This window comes from Salminus brasiliensis, chromosome 22 (assembly GCF_030463535.1).
Source record: "Salminus brasiliensis chromosome 22, fSalBra1.hap2, whole genome shotgun sequence".
In the NCBI taxonomy this organism is placed as follows: Eukaryota; Metazoa; Chordata; class Actinopteri; order Characiformes; family Bryconidae; genus Salminus; species Salminus brasiliensis.
In genome coordinates this window covers 26338879-26352678 of record NC_132899.1, presented here as the reverse complement: position 1 = coordinate 26352678, position 13800 = coordinate 26338879, and the positions used below count along the sequence as shown (strand labels likewise).

The 13800-nt window shown below is 38.0% G+C and overlaps 1 protein-coding gene across 2 annotated transcripts in view; it reads right to left on the bottom strand.

Annotated features, from left to right (window-relative positions):
- pcdh15b (protocadherin-related 15b) overlaps positions 1 to 13800 on the bottom strand; it is a 218693-nt gene that overhangs the window by 14245 nt on the left and 190648 nt on the right. The window contains exons 27-32 of one of the 2 annotated variants that reach the window (XM_072666593.1): positions 13172 to 13299; positions 8213 to 8428; positions 6055 to 6143; positions 2964 to 3140; positions 1207 to 1425; positions 251 to 259 (exon numbers count right to left, since the gene is read on the bottom strand). In XM_072666593.1, coding sequence (XP_072522694.1) covers positions 251 to 259; positions 1207 to 1425; positions 2964 to 3140; positions 6055 to 6143; positions 8213 to 8428; positions 13172 to 13299 — 838 coding nt within the window. Of the gene's footprint in view, positions 1 to 250; positions 260 to 1202; positions 1426 to 2963; positions 3141 to 6054; positions 6144 to 8212; positions 8429 to 13171; positions 13300 to 13800 lie in introns of those variants that run through there. The other variant, XM_072666592.1, reaches the window with a different exon arrangement.

Below are 13800 nucleotides of genomic sequence, written 5' to 3'. Positions count from 1 at the left end.
TCAGTGGGGCCAATGCATTATATATGCACTTTTTAATAAATAATGTGAGCTTCAGCCACATTCTTAAAAACATAAGCACATTTCGTGAGCACATTTCTTATTTACCATCTTAGAAGGCAATATTTAGCAGACAAACTGAGCGTTTTGCAATGCAGAATGGATGTATAATTGCATCTAGAAAGAACAAAACTATCTAAAATGACAAAAAAGCATCATGCGTTTAAGCTTTCATGCACAGTTTAGTACTTACTCTTTAAATCTGCAGAAAAAGCATTTGAGGGAGAAAAAAAGGAAACAGAAAGATATTTTTAAAAACCGTTTCAGAATTATACAAAAAAAGGTTCTTGGCACACTGATCTAAAGGACAATGAATGAACGCCATATATTTTAGAGACATGGCTTCAGCAGGTCACTGATGATTTCCTCTCTTGTCCTTCCCACAGTTATTATGTTTTATACTGCTCCCTCATAAAGAGACAGCCCTTAGAGGGGGACCCTTATCTCCTCTGTTCCAACCTCTCCTGCTCTCTCTGATCGTTGCCCCTGTCATTCACATTCTCCATATGAAGCAAAATCTCCCCTTTACCGCAACAGCCAGCCCCTCTTGTTTGTCTCCAGTGGCAGTAATTAATCTGCTTTCACGCTGAATAAACTGAAGATCAGACTGGCTCTCCAAGGCGTTACCATGGTGAATTTGAGAAAGATACATGTCTAGCGTTAAGGATTCTCCTGAAGCAGTGGCTGTAGGTGGCGACACTGTTTGCAAAGCACAGATGAATATTTCTATCTGTGCACTCACCCTACCCACCATACTGTTTCACTAAGACTGAAAACAGGCAGTTTTCCAGTCACTCCAAGAACAATCTCTGTAGGTGTTAAGATGCCTCCAAAGCATTTGGTTAGGCATCTTGAGGATAGTTTTAATAGGTGAACTGTTCGATGACTTCTTATTTAGCAGTTATCTAACAGTTAAGTCCTCAATTGAATCCAATATTGTAGTAGTCTGGAGTATTTAGCAACTGGCTAAATTGGCTCTTTGGAGACACTACAGAAGGACACTACATGCAAGGTAAATTGTTATGGCAAACTAATTTTCCTAATTTTATTTTATTTTAAATAGTTATTTTAATAATACATTTTATTAAAATTCTTTAATATTATTAAATTAATTTAGACAAGAGTTTCTAAATGTGGATGGGTACTTACTGTCGGTAGGTGACAATAACAATAAGGATGGCTGGGATGCAGCAGATGATGATGATAATGGCCAGAGCCAGCAGAGCTCCTTCCGTGTAGCCCACTGATTGCACTGCTTTCTTCACATTCTGCACCACGTCGGGTGTTCGAATCTCCAGGATGCGCCCTCCTCGGCCCAAGTAGGGCTGGAACTCCTTGTTGATGTCAAGTAACTTCCCATCCAGAAACCTTGTTGAGGAAGAACAGCAAACTATGTTGAAATTGTAAATAAACTGCTGGATTCTTGTCCCTGGTTATCTGTCAGAAAAAGAAATCAAATGCAAAGGGTCCAAAAAGATTTAGGACCTCCTAGTTAATCCTTTGGAAAAAAAAGCTGGAAAATCAAAATAAATAATTATAGGGTCCATTCAGCCTGAAATAGTATTCTAACACAAAAACATATTTTTAAGGTGTTTTATTTTAGCATCTTTATCTTCAAAATGATCTTCTGTCTCTGGTTTCATTAACTAACTAAAACTATAGCAAATTTGTTCATCCAGTTGAACCATAGTTCAATTTGTCCCCTAAATGATGACTGTCCAATTTTTGTTTTGCAACTGTACCTAGGCACAAGCACTTTCTTCAAGCTCTCAAAAGAACACAGTGGCTTTCCTCCACTGTGGGTGTAAACGTGACCTGTATTTACTGTACTGTTCTGAGTATTTTGGGAACAGACTGTATGTTTTTTGCTATGCCAGTGTTTACTTATATTTAACTAATGTTATGATAAGCTATGCTAAATCCTCAAACAATGTAAGGAAGGGTTCATGTTTATTGCTTGTACTTTTCATTTTCTACCTACCAGTTTTGACAGCAGTGTTTTACAAAAGAAGGTAGGGAAGTGTATGTGTACAGTACTATGCAAAATTTGAATTAAAAGCAAAATGGCTCCTTACTTGGTCAGTAAGTGTTTATTCACTCAGTAAAACACTAATATTAGAATCCATGCAAATAGATTTCAATTTATTTCATCATAAATTTGTGATTTTCCATCACTGTGTTAAAACATCTCAAAATCTCTAGAATTATTTTAGTTACCATCAAATGCATGGTTTGGTAAATCCTAACTTCTTTCAAAATGAGAAATTCCTGTTTGTCTTTACTGCATTCTAGATTTATAAGATAAATGGTTTTAAATGATGTGCTTAGATGTTTTTTTTTTTGTCTTTGTACAAAAGTTAGTGTAATTGTTCAGTTAGATGATGTTCTGTTTGATTTGTTGGCTTAAGCCCACTCTAAAGCAAATCCTGTGCTGGCTTATTGGAAATAATAAGTTGTATGATGAATGAGAATAATAGTAACATCATTTAAGGTTGTTGCAAACTTGGCTTTGTCAACGAAGCACAAATTGTGCATGCGCCAGTGTACACACAAGTTGTTCATATAAATATACATAGATTAGATGCATTTAATTCAAGTATCCACGGTAAACCTGGAAGTTATGATGTATTTCAGTTAGGTGATGGTGTGAAAGATAAGGTGTGGGGTATTTTTTTTAGAAAAGACATTTAAGCTTTCAGATTGTGTTAGAAAGCTGAATGGCATAACTGGGGCTGCTGTCATAAGGGGGTACAACTACTAGTGCACACTGCGATCTGAACCCCTACAGTGCTGGAAACAAATGACACCAACCTGCTGTGGTAGGAAACTGGGTTCAAGTGGAAGGTCAGGACAAGAGTATTAGGAAAAACTTGTTAGGAAAGGAGGTGCAGGGGAAAGGGCCTTACTTGAACAGTTCCTGTCTGGAGAGAGCTCTGTTTGTCAGGGGGTCAATGGCGTACACCATGAGGTCAGATTTCGTGTAATCTTCCTGCTCATATGCATCGCCGTACCGCCGTGACCCGATTGACTCCACCACCACTTTGGCACCTGGAATCTGGTCCTGTACGTAGCGCTCTAGAATCCTGCAGACACAGAGAGAATACAAAAACATTCTTGGCTGCCAGCTCAGCACCCTCCTCTGTGCCTATTGACACTGGCTCTTAAGCCCAGTTCTGGGGATCCACAGTTTTTAACATTCCCTGCTGAAACACACCTGCTCCCACTCATGAAGATCTTGACAATGAGCTGATTAGCTGGCTATTAACAGTAGTGGGTAATATAATGGTTCATATTCTCGTTTACTTATTTCAGAGGTTTGTGGTTTGTCACAGTCTAAACAGCAGTATACCACAAATAAGTACAACATACATTATAAACAATGCAAAACACACTAAGGTTAGCCAGTGAATGGCTAAAGCAGAGATGTTTCTGAGTTACCATTCAGAATCAAAAAAGGAAACCCAATCTCGCACCTGTTTGTTTTGAGAGAGTGGATATTAGACAGAATTATGCAAGGAACGGCCAGTATCTTGGGGCTAACCTTTAGCATAGACACAATCCCATTAGCCTCAATGACCGGAGATATGTTTGGAGGAGTAAAGATGAGGCATTCAAACAAAAGGATACTATGCCAACTGTTAAGCTTGGGGTGGTAGTATCATGTATTGGGGCTCTTTACTAAACTCATGCTAACTTGTTCTCTTGTAATCAGAAATTAAGACCATGCGCAAAACATTTAATTTTTCTTCCAAAACAGATGTAGGGGAGAGGCAAGCAACACAACTTGTTTGTGCATCATTTTGCTCTCTCATGGGTTGTATTTAGTCGCTGCACAAACTTCACAGACAGGTCCAGATATTAAACCTGCTCGGCAGTGGCGTTCACTCTGTGAGCTCTCGGATCACGTCTTTCACCAGCCTGTGCTGAGAGAATGCAGATTTGTCTCTGATCTGAGGCTTTTGTTGACAATCTCCAAAAACAGTTGCTGACTCAACAAGGTTCAAATCATGTGGGTTCTGCTATGGAACACTTAACCTAATACTAGGTGTGCTGTATGTATTATTATGATCCTATATTGATCTTAGAAAAAATTAGAAAGTTTGAAAAAATGGCTTTGTCTAATAAATGTGTCTTGTACACACATTCTGTCCCAGAAAAAGACAGTTTAAATAAACCAATAAAAGCTTAATATTGCAATGACATTTATGTCCATGATGAGTGTATATATCTGGCCACAACTGTACTGTAATGTTTGGTCAAACTGCCAACTGTCTTCCAGACTCGGCAGAGGACAAGGCAGTGGGTCCCTAAGGCACCAACAGAAAACATAACTACTGGAATAGGTGGTAATGATTGGGGCCAGTGTCTTTAGAATGCACAAGTGTTAATTATCCCAATCATGAAGCATTGCAATCAGAGACAGAGCAACAATTACATTTCCTAAATATACCTCAGGGTTAAATGCAAACCTTTCCTGAAACTATCACTGCCATTTGTACAGTTCCATTAAGCTGAGATGGTTAGGAACTAAGAGGAGCTGAGAGAGGGTGACACAGACTGGAAAAGGTTGAGAGGAAGTGAGCGAGACACTATCGCTACGTAGGTCCTCATCTCCTGGTGTGTGTCTGTGCCAGCCTTGGGCTATCATCTCTAAGTAGGCCCTACTCAGCCAATTACCTGCTGTGCAGCAGATGGTTCCCTGACCATGGCTGGATGGGACGGATGTGTGTGTATGTGTGGAGGGGTGGGGGCTCCGGATGTTCGGCTGGTTTGCAGTGTGTGTGTGTTGGGTGGGGTTTTAATAGAATAGAGACTGAATCAATAGATTTCCCCTGTGGAGGACAGCAAGTTGGCACCCGCAGAGTAATACAGCCTTGAAAGAATGGAAGAAGTATCCTGATGCTGAGACATGCCAAACCAGCCCACAGTAAATCAGTCTATCAAATTTGGGTTTATTAAGGTCTTTGTCCATAATCACCTTGTTATATTGATAGATAATTTTGTCTTTAACCCATTACACCCTGTACATAGGCCCCTACTTCAGTTCCTCCCTCTCATGGTTTCACAAATCCCAAAACAGAGCCCTGTGGCACTCCAAAAAACATGCTAAACTAAACGGTTACCAAACAATTAATTTTGGTTGTTGCATTAGGACTAATAAAAGTAACTGAATAATAAATGTAGGGTCCAGCATGTTAAGAGGGTTAAAACATACAGTACCATGCAGAAGTCTTAGATAGATAGAAACTGAGAATAGAATTATTTTGTTTTTCAGTAAAGTTTTTGATATATTGGTTAGAAGAATCTAGTTAAAAGACCACAAACTGATTTCCAGACTTCTGTGGTACAAGTAAATATTGAACTTTGAAAATAGTTAAGCTAACAAAGTCACATTATTTGTTTTTTCTATCTAAGTGTAACTTTCCGCTCAGACAAATCTCTTTTCATATATTCATGCTTCAGAATTTTGCACAGTACAGCACATTTAGACAAGTCCAAATCTTTGCTTGATACTGTATCTCACTAGCACCAGCGAGATCCAGAGTGCCCACCTCCACCCTAATCCGTACAGCCATCAAAAATAAAAATACTGATCACGTTCCAGGGGTGCTGAGTGCTTAGCCTGTAGCCATTAGCAGAACAGACAGTTTCCTCATCTCCCGCACTGTTCTCTTTGAACCCGGCAGACACTTTTTGCACTTTTCTTCAGGCGGCTGGCCCGCCGCAGGAGGCCTGATAGAATCAAACAGCCCACTGATTCATTCTCCCGCGCAAACATTCACACCACACCCACACACCCCGAGGGTCCAGAGTGCTCCCACTCCTTTATTTCCATATTACAACTTCAATCTGCCCTTGGCTGACTGAGACAACTTCATTTGAGGGAGAGTAATAACTTGGGCCATTCATCTTTGTCTGGGTGACTGGCGGGAGGGGGGTGGTAGTGGTGGTGGTGGTGGTGGTGGTGGGGGGGGGGGGGTTTGGGGAGGCCATTACCCAATCAGCTGCTCCTTGTTCTGCTCCACCACGGTGGGGGGCACGTTGGACACCACCACCTGCATGTCCAGCTGGTTCACCACGGATACCTGTGAAGTGGAATGAAGAATTAAGAATTGGTTAATTAATTTAATAGAGGACATATTTTATTAAAACAGTGGGAATACCATACCTCCTTTGAATGAGAGGTTTTCAGTTAAGTAAGAAAAAACTTTTGTTTACATAAACAAGCTCACTTTTTAATCAAAGTGTCTTTCTTGGGTAATACTTATATATTATATATTATATATTATGGGTAATACTTATATATTATATATTATAATAACAACAGCTTAAATTCTGCGAAATTTGCGACGAGAAACTGCCAGATTCACATTGCGTCAGAAAGTAAAAAACGGAAATGACAAAGTTTTTGTATGTCCAGCGACAATATAAATTATCTGCAAAGTCAACAATGATCTCAACAGTGATTCTTCTGGCTCTAACCTCCCTGTCTCTTTTCCTCATTAGTGTTTTCTATCAGTGTGTATTTCTTACCTCTTCTTGTTCGGATTGTTTATAAATTACCTAATTAAATGTCATTCATTAAATTAGGAACAAGAAATTCCCAGCTGTTTGTAGATATCAAAATCAACTGCAGGCCTAAAGCACTGTTTTTATTCAAACACTACAATACATATGTTTACTGTTCTTATATTATATATTAACACTGATTAAATTCCTGGTGAGTTTTGATATTTGTTACTAATATAGAAAGTCTCACTTCATTATGAAGTAAAAGCTTATTACATAATATGAATACCTCAATACCTAAAGGAAGAATTATAAAGTAACAGCTAATAGGTCTCAAACTATTGCCATAATACGGTGGCTACCCTTCCTTGGTCTGAAGAAGTTTTTACTCAAGTTATCGAAAACTAACAAAATCTGGAGTGTCCCCCAAATTCTGCAGTGTATAGTGTGTTAACAACTGAACTAAATGAAATTATATCACACAACTTATGAGGTTTGCAAGTATATTCTCATCATGGATTCTAACTACACTGTACATTTAAACTACCTGAAACATCAACAACTCATTTGGCAGGCTACTCTCTATACCACTTCTTCACTTAATGGTTTCTAATTTATGTGGTTGGCCAAGTCATTAGGCAGGTTTTTGTGTGTGTCGCTTCTGAGGCTTATATCCAGCTTAAATAACGTATGTATGAATCCTCTTAGTCCCAGTGTCTTCACTTTTTTGCTCCATTAAGCAGCAGTTAGTAGAAATGGTTGCTCAATGTCTTAGTGTTTAATTGACCGTCCACATTCACTCACAGGACCTTCCAACTGGCCTAAGCTGAATGTCTGACGGTGGTCAGTTAAAAATGCACGTTCATTTAAAATTGCAGACCAGAGATGTGGCACTGGCTGCTGAGTTCCAGCAGGAGATTTGTGGCATTCAGAAGAATTAATTCAGGGTTCAGATTTAACATGTTCAGCTAAAAAATCAAGAGAACACAGGAGCAGTATATTCTTAGGGTTCTAGTAAAAGTAGGTGACAAATATCCAGTCTTCCAAAGAAAAGATGAATGTGATCAAAGTAAAACCTAAACAAATTACTCTTACCTCAGATACAGGCAACTGTGCAACATTCTGTACCAATACAATGATTAATAAAATGGACAAAAGACGCAATTCAGGCTTCTGTTTTTAGATATACAGGTACAATGTATTTTTTTTTGTTTTTATAGATGTTTATAAATTTTATAGATATACTATGTTGAAAGCTATAAAGGCAAGTTGACTTGACATGTTTGAAGCAAATGTGTGATTTAGTAAATGTGATGCTAATAAAGTAACTTTTAGTTCAGCATGGTGCCAGCTGATTACTTTTGTTAGCTACATTAACAAACTACAGAAATAAATTACATTTGATGTAAAGGGAAATTATGTTAAATACTGCTTGTAAAGCAACATTATGTAACATTCTACCTTAAAATAACAGCTTCAAAATAATTTCTGTGCTCCCCTGATTTAGCTCAGAGCGTAATATGCTTTTAGTGCAGTGAATTATACTCTCCACCTGGAGAGGGAGCCCAATGAGCGTAATTCTCAGTATGAAACGGCAAAACCTTTATTAGTACGACAATTTGGTACTTGCAGCGTTACTACTCACCACCACCTGTGCGCTGCTGCTCAGACCCTCTCCATAGTTGTCTGTGGCGATGACATCAAATCTGAAGTAGGAGCGGCGCATGTTCCTGTACATGATGGCCGTTTTAATTACCCCTGTGTATGGCTCAATCACAAAGCTATCTTTTCCATCCGCCGTCGGGGGGATGATGAGATGGTACTGCATGGCACTGTAATTCCCTGTGTCTTTATCGACAGCCTGCAACACACACACACCTGGTCATATACTACCTGTCTGGAATTACATTTCACAAATAATTCATTAAAACAGCAAAGACAGCAAGAATAAACTGTATTTACTTGAAAGTGAGACTATGTTGCTAGCTATGTAAATTCTAGCTCTCTGATATAAGGGTTTGCACCTAGGGTGTGCTGTTAAATATTACTAGTGCAAATGTCACCCCCACCAAGTAACCAGTCTGTTAGCGCAGCAGATAGTTGGGCCACAATAAACGTAGGAAACTTTAATCTAAGCTGGGCTTCTGTATGACAGAAATGACTGAAATATTGAAAAGGTGTGTCTATAGCGTCTCTAGTGGTAAAACAAATGTTCCAAATGTGATGAGTTTACCCTGTACATTTTTCTGCTGAATGCCAGTGCATCTGGTGAATTGCAGGGTAATTAAATACAACACTCATATTTCAGTCTAATGAATTTCACTGGACAGAAAAATCCAGCTTAGACCTGGAGTTCCTAGTATGCCTAGTGATATGTACAGAACAGTCCTGTGTTTGCAGGCCCCTATGTTACATGGCTGTTCAAGCAAACAACTCTGCTGTCCAGAACCCACAATTCAGCCCTATGTTGTCTCAATCATGTTTCACCAATATGATCGTAAAACTAACATTCATACTTCTACAGATTTTTACAAACATACATAAATGACATGTTCAGTAAATAATGTAATCCTTAACAATTGTTAATGGTGGGTCCAAACATTTATTGCATATTCAGCTCCTTTGTATGGGCAGCCAGTGTAGTTGTGTAGGAATTAAAAAGGTCTTATTAAAACACACCTTTTCTGTTTATATATCAGAATATATATAGATTTGTTCTGCAAACATAAGAATTGAAAAATACTGTAATATCCATCTGTATTATCAAACAAGTATATATCAGACATAACAATAAAACCATATGTCTGATTTTGGATACACATTGAGGCATGGGCTCCACAAGACCTCTATAAACGTTCTGTGGAACCACCAGTTTCTTTAAATGAAAGTTGTGAAGTGGAATCCACCAATGATCACATCAATGTGAAATTGAAATGCAAATGGACTGCACAAAGCAAAGTTTATGTCTCTCTCTTTCTCTCTCTCACTTTTCTACTAGATGCACAGAGGAATACCCAAGGCATCAGGAGGCCTTGTTTTCACTCAAGAGCACTGGATCACATCAGTGCTAATTAGGAGAGCACTGAAGAACAATGCGCCTGCTCTACAAACAAAGCACTCTGCTTTACAGACTGAAAAATAACCTAGTGGAAATACATGCATTCCCTCTTCATCTTCATCTTCTCTTTCAAAGATGATGGACCAAGCAGCAAAACACTACAAAAAATGCATTTAAAAATTAGTCCAATCTAAGAACTACTCAGCTGCCTGCAGAAAACAATCGCAATCACACTAGTTGTCACCAGTTCCTTGTTACCAGATCTGGGTGTGCAAGCGTAAGTCCGTGTGACTAAGAGAAACATCTTCCAGAACTCTCTACCACTGATATGCATGAGTACTGCAGTATTTGTGCACTGAAATTACTATTCGTTATGAACAATTCAGTGGTTTTATATTTTAAAAGGAGTTTGAGTACAAGCAAAAAATGTCAACTTTGCTTCCAGCTTCTACTGTTTATGTATAGTTTAGCTGAAAGTGACATGACACTAAAAAGTTGATGCAAAACATAATTCATTCATTTTTTTGATGTTTAAACTAGACAACAAATTTCAGATACTAATATCTGCATCAAATGCACATGAAAACAGACTGTTTATGCATGTATGCAAGTTTACAGGTATTGATGAGTGAGTGTGTGTCTGCATGTGGTCTATTACTGTGCACTTTGAGCTTCTGTGTAACAAAATACAAATTGTATGTGCCAATACCAATACTCAGCTAATGAAGTCTGATTATTTTTTTAAAATTATTGTTGGTTTATAATGCTTTTACATCAGAGGACACAGACTTCTCCAATCCGTTTTTGGGAGACTTAGCTGTAACACTACATTACAACTAAACCTGCGAGGCTGCCTTTACCCTGGCTAACTCTCACTTTTATTCTATGCTTCAAATAATACCGTTATTAGGCAATTGGGCGGTGATTAAAATATAATATAGGTTTAAAAAATAATACTTAAAATAAATTAGGTGTGAATTCTGTGACAAACACAACATCATATTTGTCAAAGATGTCAAACTAACAAAATATTGTTAATATTGTATTTTTTTATTACTCCAAAACATGAATAACATAAATACCTTAACATGGGTGCATGGGTATTGTGGTTGGTATGGCGCAACAGATAACACCAAACCCCGGGAGACCAGGGTTTGATTCCCGGTCTGGGTGACTATGCTGCGCTACACCAATAAGAGTCCCTGGGCAAGACTCCTAACACTACATTGGCCCACCTCTGTAATACGAGTAACCTTGTAAGTCAGCTAAATGCCATAAATGTAAATGGTAGGAATGCACTTTTAAGGATATGCTTGAAAAGGCACAGAGAATGTGACCAGCTCTATGCAGTGTGACCAGAAAACTATGCTAACTAAAATAGACAATAGTTTAGATTTAGTTTGTTAAAGAAATACATTTCCATTGTTTCTGGACTTCTTGGTATATTGAAGAAAAACTGTAGAAAACATTGATTGTACCACTTTGAGAACATAAAAAAGAAAAGTCAAGTCTATTTCAATTTAAATGGTTGGTGTTGTCATGTTTGCTCAATCCAAACAGATTAAAATGTGTAAATAAGAGGAAAGTGTGTGAAAAAACATAAAACTACCTGTAACCCTTATTTATGAAAGAGCAAACATATAACCAGAATACTTTTTGTCATTAATGCCACAGTAAATCTGGTGGTGGACTTGAATGAATCCTTATGGGTATCCCATGTACTGGTTAGCTCATAGTTCATTAGCTCACCTAAACACTAAGAACATGATTTTATTCACGTAAACTTTTTTGGCTTTACTTTTACTTCCCTGTGGTTAATAAAACTAGCATTTGTTATGCATGAGTGAGCTCAGCAACAGTAAACAGGGGTGTTGTTAAATATTATAAAATCTGCACAAGTCAGTTAAATGACCTGGTTATCTACATTATATTTGGCATACATAAGCTTTTCCTGGAATACACACCTCCCCCAAGAAGCTTTATTGGTAGGCATTGATAGGGTGACAGAATCAAACAACGTTGTGGATAAAAAGCCAAAGCCAAAGTAGAAGTGACATGTCTTGGTATGCAGTCCATGTCACAATATGTCAGCAACTAATGAGACCGTAAAAATGACTCATTTGACTGAGATTGACATGGTTAACCACAACCAAACAACCCTTCTGCAGAGAAACATCTGGCCTCTCACTGAGAAAAGGTTTTCACCACAAGTCATCAACTGAATCAAAATCTAAATCACAATACTTTCATATTTTAACCTCTGATGGAACTGTGAAATGGCAATAAAGGAAGGATATAATCATGTTGAATGTTACATATGATTTTTTTCAGATTTACTTGACAAGCCATTTCAAGAAGCCACAGAATCAGTCTTTATTTTTTATTTTAATGTGCTACGACCCCTTTCAGACTTTCTTGATTGCCTTTGTGTTCAGGAGAATTAAGCATCTTTTGAAGCCTGCTCCATAACAATCAGACCACAAAGACTTTATAGAGCACAAATATATTATATCATTTTTCTGATATTATCTTATCCTCTGCTTTCCTAGGGTTACCAGTATAAAACAAGCTAGTCCAGAGTCCCTGGTGATGTCTAAATATGCTTTCCTTAACATTATATTCCATATATATTAGTCCCTATTACATTCCAAAAGTAAGGTATTCCAAATACATTTAAAATCTTTCCATCCATACAGTGCAAAGGAAATTGATTTATTTGTCTACTCATGCTTAATTGCTAATTGTTAATGCTAATTAAAAAGCATTGCTGATAGTGTTTTTTTATTTAGTGGGTAAGTATCCTGAAGTTTATACACTTAAACTCTGGTAATAAACAGCGATGATTTACAAAAAATACAATCACAATGCTTCAAAAGTGATTACTGCTGTGATGTGAAAGAAAATGGATAAATATCTATTTTAATTTTAAACATATTCTTAAATAATACAAAATTCTACGTACATGTAATATGTTTTTAAAGATGCCTTAGACCTAGTAGTTCTAAAATAAAATGAGACTGTGGGGCGGAAAGCAGAAAGGGACAGGGAGAAAGGGAGAGTAACAAGGAGGAAGGGAAGTGCTGAATGAAGATGCGCTCCCTGCTGGAGGAGAAAGCTTGGCTGATTTATGAGGATCTCTGCTGCGGCCTCTGTCTGTCATCTGCACTATTGACAGTTGTGGTGAGATCTGTATCAGGAAGGCTTGACGGCCTTGGCATTTCGCAGGCTGTCAGCTTTGAGAGGAGCCAATCTCCCAGAACCCAGCTGGTCACACATAAGGACCACCATCTAACACCTCCTCTGGACTAGTGTCTCCAATAATAAACAGCACCTCCGGAACCCTCTGAAAACTTTCTGAAACACTGGCACTGACAAGACTTATACCCACTCAGTGTCTGAGGCAATTTTCTGTCTAGACAGGTACTATCAAGGCAATGGATTAGCATTCTGTGCTAGTGGAGGCAAGCTGAAACAGCTGAACCAAACTCAAGGAAGATTGCAAGCAACCAATAGAAGGGTTAGTGTTCTTAAAAGGTTCTGCTGTACCTGGACCTGCAGGACCGATGTGAAGGTCTTGGCATCCTCTGCAACTCCGGCCAGATAAAATGGTTTGGTGAAAATTGGGGGGTGGTCATTTTCATCTTGCACCTCAATGAAAACCTTGGCTGTGTTACCTGCACATAAACCAAATTTAAAATGTTTAAATTTCAAATGTATATCGCCATTAAACTATAAAGAAAATCATGTAATGACAAAAGACTAGAGGTAGGAACCCACTAAGGGATTCCTTAGTGGGTTCCTTAGAATCTGAAATCTTAAATCACAGATTAAATGTCTGAACATTAAATGAGCAGATAAAGAATTTATAACCACTTTTCACGGTTTAGTATTAAGAGATGATATAACCCTCAAGAATGTGTTCACTACAGATTTGATTCCACTTGAAAACACAACATTATGTTCGATACACCATACAATAAAACAACAAAAATAGACTTGAAAGGCATCTGTACCCACAATTATTTAGAATTGACAACAAAGTAATGCCTAAACGTTGTGGGATTCACTGCCTTACATGATCAATCTTTGTTAGCTGTCAAGTATGTCGGATTTTACAGGCACAGTTTGCAGCCTGCAGACAAATAAGTTTAGTCAGTTTATTCTATGCAAACTGT